Consider the following 24,933-nt stretch of genomic DNA (forward strand, 5'->3'; position numbering starts at 1 on the left):
TTCAACAACAGCAACAACAACAACAACGATGATGATGATGATGATGATGTTATTTTTACCCCACACATCTTACTGGGTTGTCCCAGCCACTCTAGGTAGCTTTCAATATATATAAAAACATACTAAAACATTAAACTTTTTTTTAAAAAAAAAAACCCTTCCCTATGCAGGGAAGCCTTCAGATGTCTTCTAAAGGTTGTATAGTTATGTATCTCCTTGGCTCGGGGGTTGCAGAACTCGATACACTCCAAGAAATTAGAGACACCCTAAGGAAAAGTGGGACATCAAATAAGAAATTGGGATGGCTTCTGTAAATCTGTGACTGTCCCCTGGAAAATAGGGGCACTTGGAGGGTCAACAACAACAACAACAAATTTAAACCCCACCCATCTGACTGGGTTGCCCCAGCCACTCTGGGCGGCTCCCAACACATACAGTATAAAAACATTAAAAATGCCACACCTTAAAAACTTCCCTATACAGTCTGCCTTCAGATGCCTTCTAAAAGTCAGATAGTTGTTTATTTCCTTGACATCTGAAAGGAGGGCATTCCACAGGGTGGGCACCACTACTGGGAAGGCCCTTTGCCTGGTTCCCTCTAGCTCAGGGGTCCCCAAACTAAAGCCCGGGGGCTGGATGCAGCCCAATCGCCTTCTAAATCCGGCCCACAGACAGTCCAGAAATCAGCATTTTTTTACATGAGTAGAATGTGTCCTTTTATTTAAAATGCATCTCTGGGTTATTTGTGGGGCCTGCCTGGTGTTTTTACATGAGTAGATTGTGTCCTTTTATTTAAAATGCATCTCTGGGTTATTTGTCCGCCCCCCACAAGGTCTGAGGAACAGTGGACCGGCCCCCTGCTGAAAACGTTTGCTGACCCCTGCTCTAGCTTCACTTCTTGCAGTGAGAGAACCACCAGAGGAGGATCTCAGTGTCCAGGCTAAACAATGGGGATAGAGACCTTCAGGATGCTTTCCACCATTACTTTCTCAACCACAAAACTCCACTGTTGTGGTTTAGGTAGATTTGTTGCTTTTCATTGTTATTAGGTATGCATTTTTTGTGTTTTTATATTGTAAACTACCCTGTGCTCTTCAGATGAAGGACTATATAGAATTTTAATAAATAACTAAATAATAAAATCCAGAAAATAATAAGGATACTGACAAGCTGGAATGTGCGCAAAGGAGGGCGACTAAGATGGTGAAGGGTCTGGAAACCAAGCCTTACGAGGAATGATTGAAGGAACTGGGTATGTTTAGGCTGGAAAAGAGGAAACTGAGCAGAGATATGAAGAACTTTCTGACAGTAAAAGCTGTTTGACAGTGGAACGGTCTCCCTTGGGAGGTTGTGGACTCTCTTTCCTTGGAGGTTTTTAAGCAGAGGTTGGATGGCCATCTGTCATGGATGCTTTAGCTGAGATTCCTGCATTGCAGGGGGTTGGACTAGATAACCCTTGGGTCCCTTCCAACTCTAAGATTCAATGATTCTTTGAATTTTAATGGTGCAAAGCTACATTTCTGGTATGCAGTTTAATCCCTCCCTCAAGATACAGAGAGGGAAGATACAGCCATCATGACTAGTAGCATCCAACAGCTTTATTTTCCATGAATTTATGTAATCTCCTTTCAAAGCCATCCAAGTTGGTAATCATCGCACAAAGATGTTAAATCTTTCCAGAACTGGCAAACGTAGCCTAAGGAGAAGTCTGAGCAGGATCTCCTCCTTCATGACCCAGAATTTACCACGTTACCCTGGGGTGTACAATGGGGCATACTGCCTGCAGCACCCATAAGTCTCACATCACCAGTGTGATGAAAGAAGGAAACCTACACTGTTGTACAGCTGGAGCATTCAGTAGTTCAATCTGCGTCTGAAATGAGCTTTGCAGGCCTGTCGTATTTGAGAAAGTGAAATGAATTAACAAGCTCAGAAAGCAGTCAAAAGGCTGCTCATTTGCTATTAATTCTCTGCTGCCAGTATAGATTCCTTCCTTTTCTTTACTCTCGTTGGTTTTTTAAAATGCAGAAATATTATATAAACCATCCATTTTCAGCCCTTTCCCAACCTCCCTTTTTATTATTTCACTTTAATCTTACCGGCAGTGACAGCCTAGGTGACAACAGCCAATGCAGAGTGACAGGGACTTTCTTAAGATGAAAAGAAAAAAAGCAGGGCTTGGTTCCAACCATGGAACTTGGAGGTTTCTCCTGAGGGCTCACTCCTACACACACACACACACACACACACACTGGATCCATCCTCTCCGCAAGAAGGAAACATCACTAAGTCCTAGGATTCCTTAGGGGAGAGGGGCACCTGCAGCTCTGGACCTGCTTTTGCCTTTCCATTGGCATCTTCTTGGTGAGACCAGGATGATGCTCTCCTGGGTGGGCCTTTGGCATGATTCATCTTGCACTCTTCTTGTCATCTTTTGCTCTTACTGCTTACACACTTTAAACCAGTGTTTCTCAACCTTTTTTGGGCCATGGCACACTTGTTCCGTGAAAAAAATCACGAGGCACACCACCATTAAAAAAGTTAAAAAATTTAACTCTGTGCCGCCCTATATTATAATTATGACTGTAAGAAACACTTGCCAAATATTGCTTTCCAGCGGGTTAGTGTTGTGTATTGACTAGTGACAATGCAAATCGCCCTTCTCGTCGCCGCACGTCGCGGCACACCAGCCAGCGTCTCGCGGCACACTAGTGTGCCGCAGAACAGCGGTTGAGAAACGCTGCTTTAAACCTCCCAACTCCCATTAAGGACTGTACGTAAAATATGTCACCTATTGAGACAGAAGGTATTGTGAGTGACACACTTGCGATCTGTGCTTAGAAAGGAAGAGGATTTGGTGCAACAAGGCAAAAACAACCCAGCAAGTAAGTCTACATAAGTCAGTCAAGCTGGCCATGCACAACCATGTCTGGAAGCACCTGCTGTAACAGCTTTCACTGAAATTGATAAAAATGAAATCAGATCATCTTTCAGCACAGTTATTTATTTGACTCTAAAAGCTTTGTTCTACCTATTAACGGTAGGTGCCTTTCATATTCCTTGCAAAAATAATGTTTTATAGCCGGTTTTGTAATGGGCCAAACGTTGCTCTTGATTACATCAGTGTTAAGTTGTGAATCATTAGTTGCATGAATGAAGAGGGTGTAAATTTACACCTGGGGTAGCAGAAACTAGCACACCCTGTTTCTCATCAGATTCTTCACTGTCTGTCTCCCTTGGTTTTCTAGCAGATGGCGAATTGCATTTTGGCATACCACAATGTTCTGTAAACTGTCTCCCATGTACATTTAATTCCACACTTCCTTCATAACACATGGAAATGCATTTTAAAAACGGGGGGAGGGGAGAGAGAGAGAGACTAAGAAAAATTATCAAAATCTCTTATTTAATACAAACTTAATTGTATTAAGGCAAATATTGAGGCAGTACTGTAGCTGTATAAGATGCTGTAACACACATGCTTATGTCAAAAGAGGTCTATTTCTGCGGCGGCTTTGATTAAGTTAATAGTGTCATTCCAAATTAAAAGAAGTTCATTTTAAGGAGAGAGACAGAAAATAACGAACTATATATTTTTGATGCCCCTCCTGTTTACACAAGCCATTTCCTTGGTCTCTTAACCCGACTCTCCTCTTTTAATTACTTTCTTGTTTTAATGGGATTGTTTTATTGCATATTTTAGAATCGCAGAACTGTAGAGTTGGAAGGGACACCGGAGAGTCAACTAGTCCAACCCCTTGCAAGGCTGGAAAGCACTGCTGAGTGGTGGTATCTTGAGGTGACAGAGCTGTCTGCCACACTTCAGGTGGAAGAGCCACATTTCCGGATGTTCTTTCATATTCAAACCAACTCCCTGCAGATAGAACACCAGCAAAGGAGGCAAAGAGCTATTCTGGAAGCTTCTTCCTGTTGGGCTGGCTTTCTTCCAGAATGGACTGGTTAGAAGGAAGCTACGTCTGGAGTTTGTATATATTATGAGGATGTATTTTAGCGCGCGCACCCCTGGTTGAACATGTTAGCCATTTCTGTAAGAAGATATTTTGTAAGCAGCTTTTGCATGCCTTACAAAGCATGTGGGATTAGAACTGCAATTTAATCTTGAATGCATCTATGAGTGGGGTTAATTTTTAAGCCTTGCTGAAAATCTTGCCTTCCGTTTACTGAAATCTGAAATGGCGCTTCCAGCTCACAGAAAAAGGATGCAGAAAGTAGTTTGTCCAATATGCGGCCAACAGATTGCCGCCCATATGCCTGCAGCCATTTGGAGACTAAATAAAATGAGCCCTTCAACTCCTGTTGCTCAGCCTTGGCCAACATCTGAATGAAAACACATACTGTATCAGATGATCAGCCTACATCACAACCAAGTAAACAGAAGAACTGAGATCTAAACCCAACATATTCCCACGGGCTTAACGGACTTGTGAACTGAACAGGATACAAACCACTAAAACCTTAAGGAAAATCCCAGTGGTTGTGTGGCCGGGGGGGGGGGTTAATCTTCATCGGGTGGGGGGAATGTTTCACTCTCTAACAGGGCCGCAGGTTAGCTGGCTGTAATATGATCCATGGCTAATGAGATAGATACATTAACAGAAAGTGAGCTCTCATTACCCTTTAGAGATCATTGCAATGGAGATGGCTATTAGCAGCAAGGATCGTTTCCTCCTGACATTGGAAATTAAGTAAAATCTATTTCTCATTAATAACGAATAAGGCCACAGGTGCTGTTTTGCATATCAGGAGGGGAAATGAACCCTCCCTTTTTGGCAGCTATGAAACACAACACTCTCTCACTCTTCAGCATCCAGGTATCGGTCTGCCCCCCCCCCCAATGCCAGTCACATGTATTGTTATTATTTTTATTAAATTCACTGTCTTTGTGAGCATACTTGTGCTGGTGAACTAGTGTGTGGTACGATATCTTCCCCTGAAGTTGCCCACGAAAAAACATGGAAAACGATCCCTGGTCAGCTAAATTCACCCATGCTCAGAATAAAGACACGATTGCTGGGTTAACGTGGGGTCTAGTTTATTGACTTTTGCAAGAAAAGGAAATTTGCAATGTATCAGTCTGCAAATTTTCTCAAGGCAGGGGCAGCTACTACCTCTCCTTGCAGACTGTGCGAGGACCAGGCTAAGCCAGCCCTTAGAGGCAGTTAGCAAGGCACTAAGGGCCTCTGTGCCCATTAGCCACACTTGTCACTATTGCGTCTGAGCACCTAATGCAGAGAAATGGGACACTCACTAAAAAGAAGCTCTAACAAGTAAGACCTGTAATAAAACGTTGTCATGTTGTATTTGCTGCCCTATTCCAGGATACTCCCTTCCCACCTGATTTTGCATTCCTGGTTTTCTAAAGGTGGTTTTGGATTTGCATGAACTTCTGCAAGTCTTGGGGTCACCCTAGGCCTGCTCTTATACACAGGTGGTGCCATTTTGGAGACATAAGCAGCAACACTTCCACAGCCTGAACATTGAAAACTGAGCAACCAAGTGGCTCAAGGGCCAAAACGGCCCAAGACTTCCCTGCTGCTGTCCTTTTGGCTCTCTCCTTGATCAGGGTAGTCAGTTTGTTACCTAATTTGTGCAGTAGATATTCTACACCAGAGGTCAGCAACCTAAGGCCCATGGGCCGGTTCCGGTCCATGAGCTTCCCGGAACTGGCCCACAGCTATTCCGTCAATTAGCATGGGGATTCCATGCTTTTCTTTTCTCGGCGCCATTTTTTTTCTCACCGCAGGGACATACTTCTGGGTCGGAAAATCACTGGAAATAGTATGCACATGCATACAGGCGCTCTTCTGTCCCAGAAGTGTGTCGAAAATAGCTTGAGCGTACGTGTGAGCGCACACAGGCGCGCACGCTCCGGCCCACCAAGAGGTCCGCCGGGGAGTGGACCGGACCGGCCTCAAAAAACATTGCCAACCCCTGTTCTACACAATGCCAGATTAACAAACAGTCAGAGTAGGCACCGGCCTCTGGGGCCCCACACCTTTTATGGGCCCCATGACAATGGATCAAAATAATATTGACTTGCTCTTGAAAGGAAATTACAAAAACGTATTAGAAGATAATTTGTGAAGGGCACCCCCAAGATCTTGACTGCCTAGGGGCCTCCACAGGGATTCTACACCATGGATGGTTTACATGAAATTGTTCTCACTTCTTCACCATAAAAGCATAAGACTTTCTTTAAAGTCCTGCAGACACTGAAAGTTAGCTTCAAGCCATAATACAATTGCTTACAATAATGTATTTAAAGAGCTGGTAATTTTCCAAAGGATTGTACTGTGTGATGCACAAAATATTCTCAAGGGATTTCTAAATAGCCTTCCTTAGAAGAGGAAAACACTCCCCCCCCCGTGTAATAAGTATAAGAAAGCCTTTTAACCAGAACATTTTTTTGGCTCTTGCCATTACATTAAGTCTAAGAGAAATGAATGGGGATTAAAATTTGAGCAAGTTTCAGCTCCAAAAACAGTTTGTTTGGTTGGCTGGTTTATGTGAATTTCAAACAATCAAAAATCATGTGCAGGTGAAACCTGGGGTGGAACTATTAAGAGTCCTTGAGTCTAAATACTTCTGACCTCTATTAAGTTGGTTCTGCAGTTAGGCATTTATCTTGGACTAAGGGAAATGCATGGTCCTGCACTCTCCAAGGCAGAGAATTGCTCAGTTGGTCGGCAGTCAGTTTGCAAACCTTATCATTGTGTTGTTTGTAGAAGGATAGCCTTCCTTCAAATGGTGATATGGAACATGGCAGCTTTTGCTGGCTTCTATATTGAAGCCTCCCTAGCACTGAATTGCCAGGAAATAGGACTTCTCCCACAGCACTTTCTATTTCTAAACAAGGACAGCTACATCCAGCACCAGAACAACGGCATCACGTTAACCACGGGTGACAGTAATAATGGAAAAGGTAGTGGTTTCAAACTTTCTTCCTGCAGGTCAGCTGTTGCAAGGAGACCCTGTGGACGGCGATGCGGCCAAGGCAGAACCTCAGGGCTGAAATCCAGCAGCAAATTAACTGGAACAGCAGCAAAAGATCTTATCTTAACATTGAAGTCCTTGCGGCCTTAATTTGCTTTGTTGTTGTTTAGTCATTTAGTTGTGTCCGACTCTTCGTGACCCCATGGACCAGAGAACGCCAGGCACTCCTGTCTTGCACTGCCTCCCGCAGTTTGGTCAAACTCATGTTCGTAGCTTCGAGAACACTGTCCAACCATCTTGTCCTCTGACGTCCTCTTCTCCTAGTGCCCTCAATCTTTCCCAACATCAAGGTCTTTTCCAAGGATTCTTCTCTTCTCATGAGGTGGCCAAAGTATTGGAGCCTCAGCTTCACGATCTGTCCTTCCAGGGAGCACTCAGGGCTGATTTCCTTAAGAATTGATAGGTTTGATCTTCTAGCAGTCCATGGGACTCTCAAGAGTCTCCTCCAGCACCATAATTCAAAAGCATCAATTCTTCGGCGATCAGCCTTCTTTATGGTCCAGCTCTCACTTCCATACATCACAACTGGGAAAACCATAGCTTTAACTATACAGACCTTTGTAGGCAAGGTGATGTCTCTGCTTTTTAAGATGCTGTCTAGGTTTGTCATTGCTTTTCTCCCAAGAAGCAGGCGTCTTTTAATTTCGTGACTGTGATCAAGGAGCCCAAGAAAGTAAAATCTCTCACTGCCTCCATTTCTTCCCCTTCTATTTGCCAGGAGGTGATGGGACCAGTGGCCATGATCTTGGTTTTTTTGATGTTGAGATTCAGACCATATTTTGCGCTCTCCTCTTTCACCCTCATTAAAAGGTTCTTTAATTCCTCCTCACTTTCTGCCATCAAGGTTGTGTCATCTGCATATCTGAGGTTGTTGATATTTCTTCCGGCAATCTTAATTCCAGCTTGGGATTCATCTAGTCCAGCCTTTCGCATGATGAATTCTGCATATAAGTTAAATAAGCAGGGAGACAATATACAACCTTGTCGTACTCCTTTCCCAATTTTCTTAATTTGCCATAATTATCCAATTTGTTCAGCCTGCTTGTCACTGAAATGGGAAACCTGTGTCTAAGCTGTACCACTTCAGAATGATGCACGTGGGCACTCACACAACCTAACACTCATTCACACCAAAAACAGGAATAGATATGTCTGCACACAGAAACCTTGTAACTCAGGGAGCAGGGTCTAGCCTAGTCTTATCCCTAACATGCTACTTTTCTATGATGAATAAAAACACATGGAAAGCACGGGCCTAGAAATCTTCCCCAATGACAATGCTCAGGTGTTCCTCTCACCACAACAAAGTGCCCACAAATGGGACTCCCAGGTGAACAGAGGAAAGCATGGCTTTTGTTTTGGCAACCACTCGCCCCTGGCAACCACTTCCCCACAATGGAGGAGGCACCTTCCACCATGCTGCCATTCTCTGCCACTTTGTGCCTCCAGTATAAACCAGGAGGGGAGTAACTCGACCCTCTCCTAGGTCTCATATGTGTCAGGTAATTTAGAAAAGGGACAGGGCAAGTTGTGACAATGAACGGTAACCGTTGTTACTCTAGCGTGGACTCATTTAAAGTAATGAATTTAAATAATTTAAGTCACTTGATGCCAATGGGTCAGCTCTCTGAGTATGTCTACCACTGGATTTCACCCAGTGTTTTTCATTCTGGTGATCACATGCCTTCAGCAGAAAATGAGCGATCATTCATCATGAGTTCTCTGCATTGCGGGGAGAACGTGGGGAATGGAAGGGTCTCTCATATTGGGTGAGGCCGGGACGGGGGGAATCTCTCTTCCCAATGGTGTACAGCAAGGCCAGTAGCAACCGCAAATGATGTTGGTGGCTACAAAGGCCAGACGAAATGTGTGAGCCACAGACTGAGGTTATTTTGGAGACATGGGGTAGACTAACAGGAATTTACACAAATTTGTGGTATTGGCATAGCTATTGGCCACACTATGTTACCTGAACTGCCAAACCCAGCTGTGATAACCCTTGGGTGGAGAGCAGTTCAGAAGTATTGTGAAAAGCTGTTGGACAGTGAAAAGGTCTCCCTCGGGAGGTGGTGGACGCTCCTTGCTTGGAGGTCTTTAAGCAGAGATTGGATTGTCATCTGTCAGGGATGCTTGAGCTGAGACTCCTGCATCCAGGGGGTTGGACTAGATTATTCTTTCCACCTCCCCAGCTCTATGATTCTGCCACATACAAAGCAGCTGTTACAGTAACTTCGAGCCAAGACTCCTGCTTGCCTAATATAGTAACAATCGCTAGTTTACATGTTTACAGTGATACCATGACAAAATTAAACCACTACCTAGGAATTAATATGGAGTTGTTGCCTTCGTAAAAGTCAAAAAGATGAGTTGGCTGTCTTGACAAGTCCCCCCTCCCCACAGAACAAAGCTCCACCTCCGATTATTTCCTACCACCTAAATTCCACAAGAGACTACTGGTAGACAGCAAAGGCTCAAGAGAAAAAAAAACCACTTGTTCCAGTCCATAAGCCTTGTTAACTTTCAGGCTACAAGGAATGAGTTATTTTTTAAAAAAAATCAAAATAAATGCATAGCAAATGGTTTTTACATTATTTTGAACAGTTTGGCACAGCAGCTGTTTAACTCCTAGGAAGGAAATCCATTTCAGCAAGGTTTGCCGGATTGCTCTCTTGCTTATCGTGATTAGCTCACTTTTCTCTTCTCTTCAAGATTTTTCTTTTCACTGTTGTTTTCTCCTCTCATTAAAAGAGAGCAGGCAGGATCCTCGAAGAACAGGTCTGACATGAGCGAATCTGGAATAACTACTTCACATGCGCAGCAGCTGCTTTGAGATTTAAATGAGCTCTTGAGCTGAACACTAGTTCAACACTTTAAAGTCCTTGGTGCCTCATAAAATGTCCTGCCAAATATTGAATTTGGGCATCTGAGCAAGACCTGGGGACAGAGCCTGCATTGGATCTGCAGCTGGGGGGGCCTTTGAAGAGTTTATTGGCACGGCGCATTGGGGGAGATTGGGAGGGTAGAGTTCAGCACTCACTGGTGCACAAAACACTGTCCATTCAGGCAAGGGGAGGCACCCCAATAAAACGCTGCCTTACCCTTACCTTTCCAGAAACTGGCCACACACACAAATAGCCAGATTCCCCACCCAGTTGTTGGTAACCCTACTCCAGACTTTATTTGTTTTCAAACTGCCGTCTGTTTTGGTGTTTTTAAAAATGCAAGCTTTTTTAAAAAAAATAAATTCAAGGGTTATTATTTGTGGCTAACAAAAATACATATTTTTTTTCTATTGGCCGTAATGGGGCTGTGCTGGTGTATGCTGAGAACCCCACCTGAGTTACTTTCTCCCCAACCAGGGAAGAAGTGGAATGGGCTTTATTTATTTATTTGCAGCCACAAGGCTATGTGCAGATATAAAACAAACTTATAAACTAAAGCAAATTAAAACTGCAACAGCATAAAAGAGGAACACCATAAAACAACTCATCAGATTCATCAAAACCAATCCCTCTCTTCAAAAACTTGATGGAAGAGGTGCATATTCACCTGACATTAAAAATATGAAGTAAAGTTTCAAGACAGACGTCAGTAGGGAATGAGGGTCACATTTGCACAGCTACCACTGAAAAGTGGGCCAAATAAGGTCATTTTTAAATCAAAACCCACGAAAGTAATTTTTTTAAAAAATGATTTTGAGTTATAATTGAAAAAGAGTAAGATTGGATGGCTTTACCTAAATGTTTCAAATATTGATATAGAAACATAAAAAGAAGGAATTATTTGATAAAGTAAGATAGAGATATGCAACAAAATGTTTCAGAAAGAGGTGTGACTTTGCAGTTGCAGCAAAGTCTTCTTCTTCTTCTTTGGCAATCACTCGTATTCGAGTAAGATTGCCTTCCATAAACACGGTTTTAACAATGGGTCCGTAAGTGACTGTGGAGGCCAATTCTGGATCCACATGTCCTTCCACAGTGGGGACATTGGTTTCCGGGCGGGAGTTGATCACAGTGTGGATTTGCCAAGCGTGCCTTCCTCTTAGCACGTTTCTCCCTTGCGTCCTGAGATCGAGTGTCTTCAAAGCCCATGACACCTTTGGTAAAGGCTGTACTCCAATTGGAGTGCTCGCAGGCCAGTGTTTCCCAGTTGTCAGTGTTTATACTACATTTTTGATGGCAGTTCTGCGTTCAGGATGCTCGCTGTCTGTGTTATCTGACAAAGACCGTATATTCCATGTTCCAAAGTTCAATTGTCTTTTATGACCGCTAAGTGGTGACCCCACTGGGTGCAGTATTCCAGTCAGGGGAAAAGGGAGGCAGACTATGTTTAGGGCACCTTTTCTAGCCCCTCCCCCTTTTCGGGGTGAGCAGAGTGGATCCTAAAAAGGGCTGCTCAGTCATGGATACAGCTGCCGAGCTGCTCAACTGCCTCGTTCCTTGAGTCAGAACGTCTGAATCTGTATCCACCGCCCATGTGCCGGTTCATGACTAGGGGTCTCCAGATTTCACGATCCTGCCCCCGTTACCATTTGCCGGTCGCCATGGGACATGGGGTTTTTGGAAGACGCTGTGTGTGAATTTGTTTTGTGTGTGTAGATCAGTGCACGCTGACTAACAGACAGTCTTCACAGTAGGGCTCTGTTCCAATGGCATGAAGTACTAACGACAAACCGGCAGATTCCTATCTGCTGCAGCCTTCATCTGCCTTCACAGCCATTGTAACATACTACTTGTTATCATCCGCCTGTTCTGCCGTTGAGGACTTCTTGGATCATTCTTTGTCTAGCTCCTTCCCTTTGACCTTATCACCTTGGGTGACCCTGCTGGGATTATGAGATTCCCGACGGCTTCGCTCACAAGGATCATAGGAACATGCAAGCCCACTCACCACGACAAGGTGATGATCCAGCGAGTGGGAGCAAAAAGTCTAAGCAGAACTGGAAACTAATAGCAATTAATGGCATCCATCTCCATGGAAAAGCAAAGTGATCAGAAAGGGGAGGGTTAGGAACTTTTGGTTTTGCCAAGGAGAAAAGGGGTACCCCTGCCCCACCAGGAAAGCCACTCCTAAATTTCTGGATTCTCCAGGAGGCCATGGCGCTGGAACTTTAAAACTGTGAATTTGTTGATATCCTACAGGAACTTGCTGCTGAATTAACAAAGCTGGTGAACCATGAGGGCATCTCCGAACAGATTGCATGATGTGACTCACCACAGCTAGATGCTGTGTATAGGTTTGGTTGCCCCATATGCTGCAGAATGAAGCCATAGGTTGTGCTTTCCCACAGCACTCTCCTTCCCATGCCACAAACCCACAATTTGTTTTGCCAAGTATCCCTCGGTCTTCTTTAGTCATCCTCTGCCTGCTCATCCAGGTTCTCCCTTGCCTTTCATTTCCACAGGGACTTCCCCCACACACACACTAATACTGCCAGCAGCCAAAGAAGGAACATTCCCCATGCCTCTAAATACATACATACCACTCAGTTTTAAAAACTAATGAGCTTATATGCTCCTGTGACCATTTTTGGAAGCAACACCGTGACTGTATTATCCAATTCAGGGAGTTGGGACATGGTTTTTCCAAGTCTTCTGATGAAGTTAAGTGATCTGAGGGTTCACCTGAGGGTTTCCCTCTCCGAAACTGAGAATAATTCTTGTCATTGCTGCCCTCTGCCAGGCAGGTCAGTACACTCTGCTCACTTGCCTGACTCTGTTCAAGTATATGTACATTGTAGGCATAGCTGCCAAGTCTCCCGGTTTCCCTGCGAAATCCCCATTTTTCCAGCTGTTCCTAGCTGAAAAAACGGGGTTTTTTGTTTTTCCCCGGTTTATTCTGGCGCGGCAGCCATTTTGGAACTGGGCGGAGCATGCTCAGAAGCGACTTTTGATGCTGCTCTGCCCAGTTCCAAAATGGCTGCAGTGCGACTTCCGGTCTGCTATTTCCAGCCCAGTCCCTTATTTCTCTGACAGCAACTTGGCAGGTATGATTGTAGGGCGTCTGCCCTATCGATTCCAGAAGATTAATTGTGTAAGAGTTTGCTGCAGAAAAGCCCACTCCCAGAAGCCCCAGCCTCCACCCCACAAGGCTTTGGGGTACACCTGATGCGTCCAATCCCATGAGGCTCCACTCCTGACTCACCTGCTCTGGTCATGCCTCTGCTCTGTCCTGGGGGCAGGGGGTGGGAACACACTTCTTAAGTCACAGTTTGATAATCCTTTTTTTAAAAAAGAAAGCTGGCCAATGTTCAGGATTCCAGGGGGGGAAGGGGGGGTCCCCAACAGGTGTTGGCAGTCAGTGTGCTTAGTTATGAATTAGTTGTTAAGACTGATGATGATTCTTACAATATCTTCAATCTACTTTCTTATCAGCCTAATTCTTTTATTAAAAAATGCAACAGTTTTTGTTCAGCTCAATATATTGACAATACTAGCAGTCTATGGCACATTGTGTTGGCTTATATATGTGTACCCTTAGTCATAGGGTAGGAGTTTTGCTGTCAAAACAGGCTCTCAATCCACCCACTCTTCCTTGCCAGAAAAAGGGATAATGGTGGGCCCTTGTATAAGCAAAGACTAGAGAGTTACATAAGTATAAAACAAGGATAGGTGGCCTCATTTGAAAGTATGAATTGCTAGTTGACTTTGCCATGAAGTTACCTGAAACAAGTTCAATTTCTGCTGTAGATGTAGAATACTGTATGTTGTGCTTCAACACATCTAATTTAGATGATAATTCTCCTAACTTGCCTCCTTAAGAGCTGCTTCAAATAGCAATATACAGTGGTACCTCTACTTACGAATTTAATGCGTTCCGAATGCACATTTGTAAGTCGAAAAAAAATGCAAGTCGAATCCCATAGGAATGCATTGGGAGAAAAAATTTGTAAGTTGAAGCAACCCTATCTAAAAATTCGTAAGTAGAAAAAATCCTATCTAAACTGCATCCAAGATGGCGGATGGAGCTCCATTCGTAAGTAGAAACATTCGTAAGTAGAGTTATTCGTAAGTAGAGGTACCACTGTATGTACTGGAACAGGGGACAGTACATCTATTGCAGAGTGACTAGAAAAAGACATTCATTAATGAGGATTATTCCTCACAGGCTGAGGGAACCAGCATTTGTCCTCAGACAGCTTTCCAGGCCATGTGACCAGCATGACTAAACCGCTTCTGACACAATGGGACACTGTGACAGAAACCAGAGCACAAGGAAACACCATTTACCTTCCTGCCGCAGTGATACCTATTTATCTACTTGCACTGGTGTGCTTTCAAACTGCTAGGTTGGCAGGAGCTGGGACAGAGCAGCGGGAGCTCACCCGTCTCACACCGAGAGACACTACTCTTGGCCTCAAACTCTCCCACTAAACGCCTTCACAAATGCCCCTGTTTGAGAGCTCTTGGTTGCAAGCTCCTAGAAGTGGCAATGAGCTAAGTTTGCTGATGGCTGCTAACTCCTCCCTCAACTCAAAGAGAGAGAGAGATGATAGATAGATGATAGATAGATAGATAGATAGATAGATAGATAGATAGATAGATAGATATAGATAGATAGATAGATAGATATAGATAGATGATAGATAGATAGATAGATAGATAGATAGATAGATAGATAGATAGATAGATATAGATAGACAGACAGATGAGATGTCATTTTTAAAAAATGTACAAATTTGGGTTTTGACTTGGCTTAAAAGTTGCAAGCAGGAAATTTAGTATCAGCTAAAATGGTCAACTTTTCCCCTTTGTTCATTCTCCTGCTCCTGTCAGTCATTTCTCACAAGTGTTTGCATGAGTAACAACAGACAACCAGACCTGCCCATCAGACTCTTTCCTCCACCCCCACCCTCAATTCCACTTTCTATCCTTTGGGAAGAGGGATATCATTTGAAGGCAGTATGATTTAAAACCAAACAAAAAATGATCACATTCTGGGGAGAAAGAATGTGTGTGTGTGTTAAAATGTATATTATGTCTTAGCACCAGCTTGCTACAGTCTAAAATCTTTTGCTAGTATGACAACACGTTGGCCTCCTTTTCAAACTGGTACAAGGTCAAAAGGCCTTGAAAACTGAACACACCGGCCATGAAAGCAACAGATGGGCAGAGAAAGACCTCAACATTTCCCCAAACTATTTTATTCCAGAAAGTTGCTGAGTTTAGCATGCATGTCCGCCAGACCTCAACATTTGGCTTTCACTTGATCCAGGGCAAAAACAAATTGCTTGCTATGGCTTCTCTTCAGATAACTGGTTATTAAGAAACATAAAGAATTGCTTGGAGGAGGCAGAACAGGACGACTCGTGCAGTACTGTATTGTTAAAGCAGGAACTACAGTGGGAATTTTACTGTTGGTTGGTTTGTTGATTTACTAGTAAAATACCCATCATAAAGCAGAAAGTACAGCGGGGAGGGGAGCTAAGGACTCACGCCAGGGTTCCAGTGCTAGAGATGCAATCTATGGTATTTTGAAGTTTCTTTATTTCTTTTGGTAGAGCCAAATGGACATGGCTGCAAACCAAGCTAGTATTTATCTGCATCTCCTTTTCTTTGCAGAGTCCCATCCTGGGCTCTGCTTTTTGATCACTTGAGACTGGTGTGGAACAACCCAGGAACTGGCTTTATTATATACAGAGATTAATATCCTACAGCCTTTTCTGTGGGAAGGGGGGGGGGTTATTGTTCTGTTGTTTTGCTTTAATTGTTGTGTTTTATCTTGTATTTTATTCTGTGAACCGCCCTGGGATCTCTTGATGAAGCAGGGGCGTACCCAGGATGAAAACTAGGGGGGGGGGCAAGGCAGGCCATGGTCGTTCAGGGGCGAGGGGGCACCAGGATCAGCCCGAAAATGGGCTGCTCTGACCCCCTCCTCCCCCTCCGCGATCGCCGGGGCAGGTGGAGGGAAAGCCAGCCAAACGCTTTGTGCAGCTCTGGGGCTTTCCCTCCGCCCGCCCCACAGCCAGCCGGCTAGAAGGGACGTCTCCCTTCTCCCTGGCTGGCTGTGGGGCAGGTGGCGGGAAAGCCAGCCAAATGCTTTGCACGGCTCTGGGGCTTTCCCTCCGCCCGCCCCACAGCCAGCCAGGGAGAAGGGAGACGGCACCGGGCGGGCAGCGGGGCAGGCTGGCCAGCGGCCCTGCTTCTAGGGGGGGAACTGCCCCCCTGCCTACGCCCATGTGACGAAGGGTGGTGTATAAATTTAATAAATAATAACAACTCCTGGTCAGAAACAGCAGGGATTAACATTACAGGGGAGCCACCAGCATCCCCGAAACTCTGTTGTTTGCACTGCGCGGGGCAGAAGCGGCAATTGTGGCAAAAGTGGTTTTCGTTCTGCCAAATGAAGGCCAGAGCAGCAGAGAAGTCAAAGTTGGGCACATAATTGGCAAGTGGACTGGCTGAGGATCTGGGAGATTCTCAGCCAGCCCAGCTTCACCCCCTCCTTGCCTCCCAAAAGCTCCCTTTAGAGGGCTTGCCAGCAGGCTTAGCAAGGGCCCTTGTGGTAGGACAGCAGAGCCAAGCGCAGGGGCACCCACATCAAATCCAAACACCATCCAGAAGGCTTCTGTTGCTCTGTAAGGCTGCAAGGCTACCGGTAAGCACATTTACTGGAGAGTAGGGCCCATGAACCTCCATGGAACTTATTTCTGAGTACATAGCCCTGTGCTTCTGCTGAACATCCTCCATAAGCCAACTGTATAAAATATATTCAAAATGTCCCCAGATCAAAATACCAATACAGAATTAATCAAAACGTCAACATTAACAACGGGGGGGGGGGGGTCCTGCAGTTTCCATTTTATTCATTTTTCAGCAGTGCCATAATCTGGGTGAAGTAAGAATGCCTTAGCTTTTCTCTGAACCAGGAGGAGGAAGAGAAATAAGCCAATTCCCTTCAGGAATAATTTTCAACTCTTTGTGCCACCACAAAAAAAGACCCTGCAGAGGCAGCCATGGAACATTTTTCCTTCATAAATTGAGCATACAGCATAGCCTGTCAGAGGCTCTACGGTGAGAGTGGGCATTTCTGAAACTGCCTTATATCGAGTCAGCTATTTATCCATCTAGCCCACTATTGTCTACTGCAACCAGCAGAAGCCCTCTTTGGTAAAGAATTGCTTCCCAGCCCCTGCCTGCATCCCCAAACTTCAGCCCTCCAGATGTTTTGGCCTACAACTCCCATGATCCCTAGCTAACAAGACCAGTGGTCAGGGATGGTGGGAATTGAAGTCCAAAACATCTGGAGGGCCGAAGTTTGGGGATGCCTGCTCTTGAACCTTTTAATGAAAGACGCCAGCGGATTCCCCTTGGACTTCTGCATGCACAGCACAGAAGATCCTATCAGCACTCAAATGTTGCAAAGGGGGAAATGGTTGCAGCTCCTTGTAGGCCAGGGCTGGGGAACTTTTTTCTGGCAGGCCGGCCAGATCCTTATCTCCTCAACCCCTGACAGGCCAAATCTGACAGATGGCTGAGGCTGCCCACCTGTCAATCAACCAATGGCACACCCTGAAGGACTTCACAGCCAGACAATCAGGAGGGGGTGGAGTTGCCCTTTGTCTGACTACTGGATGTTGTTGCCCTAGAGCAGTGATGGGCAACCTTTTGAGCTTGGTGTGCCAAAATTCGCCAAAAAACCGAGCATAACTCGGGTGGTGTGTCACTTTGAGAGAAAAAACATAATTTTGCGATATTTATAGTTTAAATAACAAAAATGTATAATTGTAATATATAACTGTATTTAATAAACCAAAAACTAATTATTTAACCAAACCAAACCAAACCAAAAAACCTTTATTTATCACAAAGTGCCCAGAGTTGTTGAGCTCTTTGGGGGGAGCTGCTGACCAAAGTTTTGGAGGTTTTTTGGGGGGGTGCAAAAGTTGCTTTGCTTTTTTGGGGGGGATGCCCCAAAGGTGCTGCGCTTTGGGGGGGAAGAGAACAGAAATAAATGACAAATAATACCTTCGCTGGAACTAAAACGCAGCACCGACATAGTCTGCCAAAGCGCCAGAAAAAACAGCACAGAAAGGGTTAAAAACACCAATCTCTGGCTACCAGCAACAACAACAATGAAAGGATCTGGGTTTTAACAGCGGAGACAAGCTGTAGCGGAGACAAGCTGTAGGAGGAGCAGGAGAACAAATGGGGGAAAACAACAGCAACAGCACGAATGGGCCGATGGGGCGCGTGCCAGCAGTGAGGGCTCTGCGTGTCACGTCTGACACGCGTGTCGTAGATTCGCCATCACTGCCCTAGAGCTCCCAACAGCCCCAACCAACTTAGCCAAAGGTCATCCAACAACATCCGCAATCCCAAGAGTGAAGAAGGCTGAGCTGAGTGGTTTAGTGCGTATCCTGCCCTTTTTGAATGGAACAGCTGCATGGGGTGAAAAAGATACATATGGCAAGTCCATAAGTGTAGCATAGCTGTCAAGTTCTCCCTTTTTTTAAGGGAAATTCCCTTATGCTGAATAGGCTTCCTCACGAGAAAAGGGAAAACTTGACAGCTATGAAGTGTAACAATACCTTGTGGAGCCAATGCGGATAGAATATGGAACAAGGAGCTAGGAAATAAGGTTTCAAATCCAGCCTCAGAACCCCATCTAGGACAGGGTTTCTCAAACATGGGTCTTCACCTGTTTTTGGACCTCAATTCCCATCATCCCTAACCACTGGTCCTGCTAGCTAGGGATGATGGGAGTTGTAATCCCAAAACAGCTGGAGACTCAAGTTTGGGAAACCCTGGTCTATGGCAAGGCAGGCTTCAGTCCAACTTACCTTTAACCTAGCTAATTGGCAGAGCATCTGTTTTGTGTGAAAGAGGTCCCAGGTTCGATCCTCAACATCTCCAAGTAGGGCTGGGAGAAACCCCTGTCTGAAAACTCCTACCAGTCAGTGTGGACAATATTAAGCTATTGGTGAAAGGCAGCTTCTGGTGCTTTTCGCCAAACTTATCTTACAGGATTGCTGTGAGAACAAAACGTATGCCATCTTGAGTTCTCTGGAGGAGCTGATGAAGACGGGTTTGAAATGTGAAGAGAAAAGTGGAAAGCCAGGCTCAATGCCCTCTTGGTCCTTTTCACAGATATAACAAAGTAAACAAGCACTCCACCGCAAAACCTCAGGCCCAGTGCTTGCACGAGAAACCCACACTGCTTGGCGGGGCAATGGGATGGATTCAGTGCCAGAGGGATGCCCCAGAAACTTCTGCCATGATGCTGCCGAGGGCACTAGGGAGCAACTCTCTGCCCAGAGGGAGCTACCGGTATTTGCATTCCAAGCATGGGATCCTGGCAAATGCACTAGACTAGATCATGTAGTGCAGAGGGTGGGCAGGCGACAATCTGGATCTGCGAGATCACTGGCTGATTTGCAGTAGGTCAACAAGTGTTTCCGATTCCCAATTGTTTAGCAGTAGCAGCACCAAAAAGCAGCACCCACCTCCCCCCATATTAGAAGCCCTCATCTCTAAGAACTCAAATAGAGATTTGTACTTGTACATACAAGTCACCCTAGTGTGTGGTTCATGGGGTGCACCTGAGTCTGGTGAGTGGGCTTTGGGGACCCTATCAAATAAGTAAAGTAGATCCTACGGATGTGAAATCTGCCCAGGTCTAGTGTCGGGCAGCCAACTGTGAAAGCAACATTTGTTGAGGCTGGCTCTGCTTGTACCTCCATAAATGAGTAGACATAGTTACCGCTACGGGAAAAGTTCATATTATGTACAAGCACATCTTTTTTTATAAAGTATTGCTTTATTGCTATTATTAGGCACTCCCTCAAGCTCCAAAGCTAAACACACACACACACACACACACACACACACACAGAGAGAGAGAGAGAGAGAGAGAGAGAGAGAGAGAGAGAGAGAGAGAGAGAGAGAGAGAGAATTTTAATTTTTAGAAAGCCCATCAAGGTCTCACGGCATCTGCTTAGTTGCAGTGTGCAGCTGGCTCCTTAGAACAAGAGCCAAGAACCAGGAAGATTTCAATTAAAATCGCACCTCAGTTATGAAGGCCTTACTTCTGAGCAGACACATGTTCGCTTTGTGCTCCTAGACAAGCACGAGGACTTTTCGATCTCTAAGGATGCCACCGTTTTTGCTGGCTCTGCTCCTAACACCCAGAAATTCAGCAGGAGCTGCTCCCCACCCCCACCCCGGCCCATTTATCTCCTTGCTCGCTTAATTTCTACGTGTCACGATGCTCCTGCTGTAAATGGCACAGGAGCAGAGGGAGGGGAGAGTGGTGGCAACCCCACAGCCTCCGCTTTGTATCCGCAAAATGAGAATACTAATACCGTACTGTATAGTAATACTAATCGGCTAACTTGCTAATTGCAAGCATTGTGAAGTGCGCTTTCTTGCTGTCGCTATTTTGGGGTATATAACTCGATCACACGCCACCCAATTCAAGCTACACAATTGCTGTCGCTTGAGAGCTCTTGCACAGCAAACTCAGTCCCACCTCTCAAAAAAACAAAAAAAAACCGGAGGTTTTTACCACAAGAAAAGTGTGATGCCACACCTACTTCTTCGGTGCAACGACATCATCCAGCTCCCCTGCAAATGAATCCGAGCAAACGCTCGTCTAAAGTCGCCCAGGTCTAGTCTCCGCGGAAACAAATCGGGAAGAACTCGCCAGGAACACGGCGCCTGGAAGCAACCCGAGTTCATAGACCTGGAGCACTTTTACCTTAAAAAAGCACTATCTGAAATTATATTAGTGCCCCAGCGCTTAAGTGGGATCTCCCCTCCTTGGCCAAGAAGCGCTGGTACCTCTAGGGGATGGATATCCCAGCGAGGGACCGGGCCCGCTTTGCTTTTCGCCAGACCAACTTATTAGGCTACTTGCCCAGAGCAGAGCCAGCTGGACTAGAGCGGATGGCGCTGCGCCTCCTGGCCGCCTTTGGCGTTGGGCTCCCCAACTGCCGCACCAAAGTCCAGCTCGGCCCGACGGGGAGGGAGAGAGGAGGAAGAGGAGGAGGAGAAGGAGGAGGAGAAGAAGAAGCGTCCGCATCTCACCTCCTGGCACTGAGGCAGCTGCAGGATGGACGAAGCCGCCACCGCCTCGGCGCTCCGGCAGCCCAGCAGAGCCCATCCGCCCAGGCACCAGAGGAGGATGCTCAGTGCCCGCGCGGCACCCGTCGAGGCACAGCAACGCCGCCGCCTCGCCCGCATCCTGGCACAAAGGCAGTTCCTGGCCGGGCTTCTGACCGTCGAGCTCGAGCTAGCCGGCCCTGCCGACCCCGACTCAGACCCGTGCCGGTTCTCCTTTTGCCCCCGACGACGCCCGATCCCCGCGGGGAGCCTCTCCTGCTCTCTTCCTGGCGCTGGCGCGCGTCCTCCTCCGAGCCCGTAGAAACTGAGTGGCTGCCGGGCGCGCCACCTGCTCGCTCGCGCTCTCCCTCCGTGGCGTCGCCAACGGGGCGGACCGAACGGGGCGGGAGGGGCCCAGGAGGAGGAGGAAGGGGCGCGCAGTGCGCAGGCGCCGGCGCAGCACCGCTGCTCCGCGCTCTCGTGGCCGCCACATCCGGCGGCGCCTCCCGCCGCTCCGCGTCCCCGGGCACGGGGCTCCGCGCTGCCGCTGCCGCTGCCGCCACCGCCGCCGCCGCCGCCCTGAAGACGCACCGCGCCACGCGGGGCTCCCCGCGGCCGAGGCGCGGAGGGCGCACCTGTCCGGCCGGCGCTGCGCCGCCGAGGAGGAGATGCGCTCCCGCGGAAGAGCGCCTTTCGGGGCGCGCGAGCCGAGGGGGACCTTGAGAGCACGGCGGGCCGGGTAAAGCGCTGGGGGCCACCTGGGTGTCGGGGCGCAGGGAGAAGGTGAGCCGCTTGGCCCCGCCGAGGACGCAGCGCAGGGCAGAGAGCCTGAGAGCAGCCGGGCTTCGAGCGGGGGCTCCTCGGCCGGGGCTCCTCCGTTTCAGCTCGCGGCCCGGGCCGCGCCGGGGGCAGTTGGAGGCAGCCGTGGGGTCTCCAGCGCCTCGCCGGTAACGACAGAATATTGCCTGGACCAGCTGCTGAGGGTCTTGGGCACCTGCTGTAGCATTTTTAATGCACCAGGCTAAATGCGGTATTGTTTTTATGGAGGAGTTCCATAGACTTCAAACTGTAATATTATGGGAGAAATAAAAGCGGCACAAGCATAATTAAAAATCAGTGTTGAGCATTTAAGGCGTCGGGTGTACCATCTCCCGTCGAAAATCCGCAGCCTTGCTGAATGAAGCCAGTGGGCCACAGATTGGGAGCCTATGTTTCTCTGTGGCTTTGATTCCCATAGACTTGGACCCCTGGGCTGGGGCGTTAATTAAAGTCTTTTGTTGCTGGTATTGATATAATTTTCTGGTATCTTAATTTTAAATCTTATGTGGAAATGTTCCATTTCATTGTGTACTTTCTGATATTTTATTTATTACTTACCATTACTTTTGTTATGTTTGTAGTTACAGTATTGAACAAATAAAATTATGTATGTAGTATGTATGAGAAAGAGTGGGTGTGACAAAGCAAGATTCGAATTGAGGACTTTGTAAAATGTCCCTCGTTCTTCTCAGCTGCAGTCTGTGGAAAAGGCTGCACCAGTTTCTGGAATACTGATAGATATTCAGCACTTCTATGGTGCTTTGGAGCACTCAAAGGCAGGAGTATTTATTCAGAACCTTGATTCACTTCAGCAGTTTCACCCTGGAGTCTACCTTATCCATGTCTTCCTTTCACCCAGGAGAGCACATTTCCCGCTGGATGTTGCTGGACTCCAGTTCCCCCAGCAGAGCCATGGTCAGGAAAGATGGAGGAGGTGGTCCAGCAACCTCTGGAGGGCCACAGGTTCCCACCTCTGCTTTAGCCAGCTCTAAAGCTGCAAACCAGGCAGAGTTTGGGGCGCCTGAGCCCATGGATTCAACAGAGTTAGGCACACTTCACTTTGCATAGAATCAGGCTGCATGTCTTGCAAGTAAACAAAACTCTCTGCTTCTTGCACTTATTTGCCCACAGGATTAAGTCAATGTTTTCCTTACTCAGCTCCCATGAGATTTTAACAGTGATGTCATGCTTCGCAATGGGAATTGAAGTGCACCTGTTTTTGTAGCACAATGTGTTTTGAAAACACTGTTCTGTGTCCTGTTAAAACTCCAGATAAGTACTCAGATTCTTTTTTTTCCAAATAATTTTTATTCATTTTCCAATATTCACAAAAATAAAATCACAAAAAACATAAAACAAAAATAAAACATGAAAAAGAAAAACATAACGGTTCTTACATTTTTTACTTAACGTTGTTGACTTCCTCAATTCCCCCCACACTGGGTCCATTTTAAAATCTCAATTAAACAATTTTCGTTTTGTATCTTAAATCATTCTAACACATTTTATCATTATTTCTCAACTATTCTATTCTGAAAAACATCCACTATCCTCCACCAATAATTAATCAATTAATCCAAATCAAAAATTATTTTCCTATCCTCTGTCTTTTATTTCTCCCCTTAGCCTAAACTTTATTACCAAAAACTTTCCATGAATTCAAAGATTAATTTTTCTAACATAATAACATTTAATCACTTAAAACTAAATCAGCCCCCCTTCCCCTGGATTCAGGGTCTCCCAGATGATTCAGCGAGTTCCATAGGTCATTCCAGTTTCGGACCATCTAAAGCAATCAAAAAGTAACATCCATTATTGCTCCTCACCCCACTCCCACCCTGTCCCTTCCTATCCACCCTTCTTCCTTAGTCGTCCCTTGCTGCCTCCCCAATTTAAATGTTACAAAACACCATCCAACTGCTTTTCTACTTTCTAGCCCTTTCACAATTTTTCTTTCCCTTAAACTCTGGTCCCAGTATGGATTCCGCCCTCCCTCTCTCACTGGGAGGGCATTATTCCATACTGGTTCTTCTTTAAAAGCTCTTGGAATCAAACATGAATCTTGTTTCCCCCCTCTTACGGGGGGAACAACGTTCCCTTCGCCTTCCTTTTCTTCTTTTAATTCTACATTGTCCAGGACTGGTGGTTGTAGGTCTTTCTTGTCTAAATTCTCAGTTGGGAATAATCCTTCCTCATTTTCCACACAGTTCTGAATTATTATTTTCATTTTTGCAATCTGTATTGTGTTCTGATATATGTCACATCTTAAATCTTCAATAAGTTCCAGAAGTTGTTTTTGAAAGTCCAAGTGAGATGATGTAGTATCTACTGACATCCTGCTCATCTCAAATTTCCTGGGAAAGCAGAGATTACTAGACAGGAAATGGCATAGTTCTTATTTCCAAAGTTCAGAAACAAAAGTTATGTCCGATCTGGTTACAAACTCTCATTTTTAATTCTTCTTCATATCTTAAAAATCTTGTGTCCATTTATGAAAAGAGCATTGTCCAACTTCATGTACACAGCCTTATATTTTGTGCTCTCTTTACTGCTGAGAGTTTCCAGCCTCAAAGAGGGAAGCAATTTCCTTTCTATTATGATGGTGGCGGCTCACTGATCCCTCCAGGGACCCGACTCCAGCTTTCAGGGGGACTTTCCCCAGTCCAGAATAAAGATCTTTACAGGGGTTTTGCTAGGTTCAATCCTTCTCCCCTTTACCGTGCCTTAGGGGGAAGGTTTTAGCTCCAATTGAATGCTTCCTGTCAGTCTTTCCGGCTTCAGGCAAATTAACTGCATCTTGATTCACTCAATGGGGGAGATCAACTTCCTCTTTATATCTCCTCCCGTATCCAGTTAAAAATTGTTTCAAAGTCTTTTTCTTTACTTACGGTGTCCAATATTCTCAAATCCAACTAATTTAGAAGAATCCACTGCTCCAGGCTGCTGGCACGGAGCTTCGTATTGCGAGGGTAGCAGTTTAACTCAAGGCACCCCGTCTCCACTCCGCTCGCTCTCAGCGCCCTTATTAGGGCTACCGGGGGGTGGAGGAGACAGAACA

At 45.9% G+C, this 24,933-nt stretch overlaps 1 protein-coding gene across 1 annotated transcript in view; it reads right to left on the reverse strand.

Moving 5' to 3' along the window:
* Positions 1-21,364, reverse strand: part of ELAPOR2 (endosome-lysosome associated apoptosis and autophagy regulator family member 2) — a 100,983-nt gene extending 79,619 nt beyond the window's left edge. The window contains exon 1 of the mRNA XM_060279475.2: positions 21,042-21,364. Coding sequence (XP_060135458.2) covers positions 21,042-21,197 — 156 coding nt within the window. The 5' untranslated portion in view covers positions 21,198-21,364. The remainder of the gene's footprint in view (positions 1-21,041) is intronic.
* Between the last annotated feature and the right edge of the window lie 3,569 nt (positions 21,365-24,933).

The sequence above is a fragment of the Zootoca vivipara genome, chromosome 9, assembly GCF_965207765.1.
Source record: "Zootoca vivipara chromosome 9, rZooViv2.hap1.1, whole genome shotgun sequence".
NCBI classification, from domain to species: domain Eukaryota; kingdom Metazoa; phylum Chordata; class Lepidosauria; order Squamata; family Lacertidae; genus Zootoca; species Zootoca vivipara.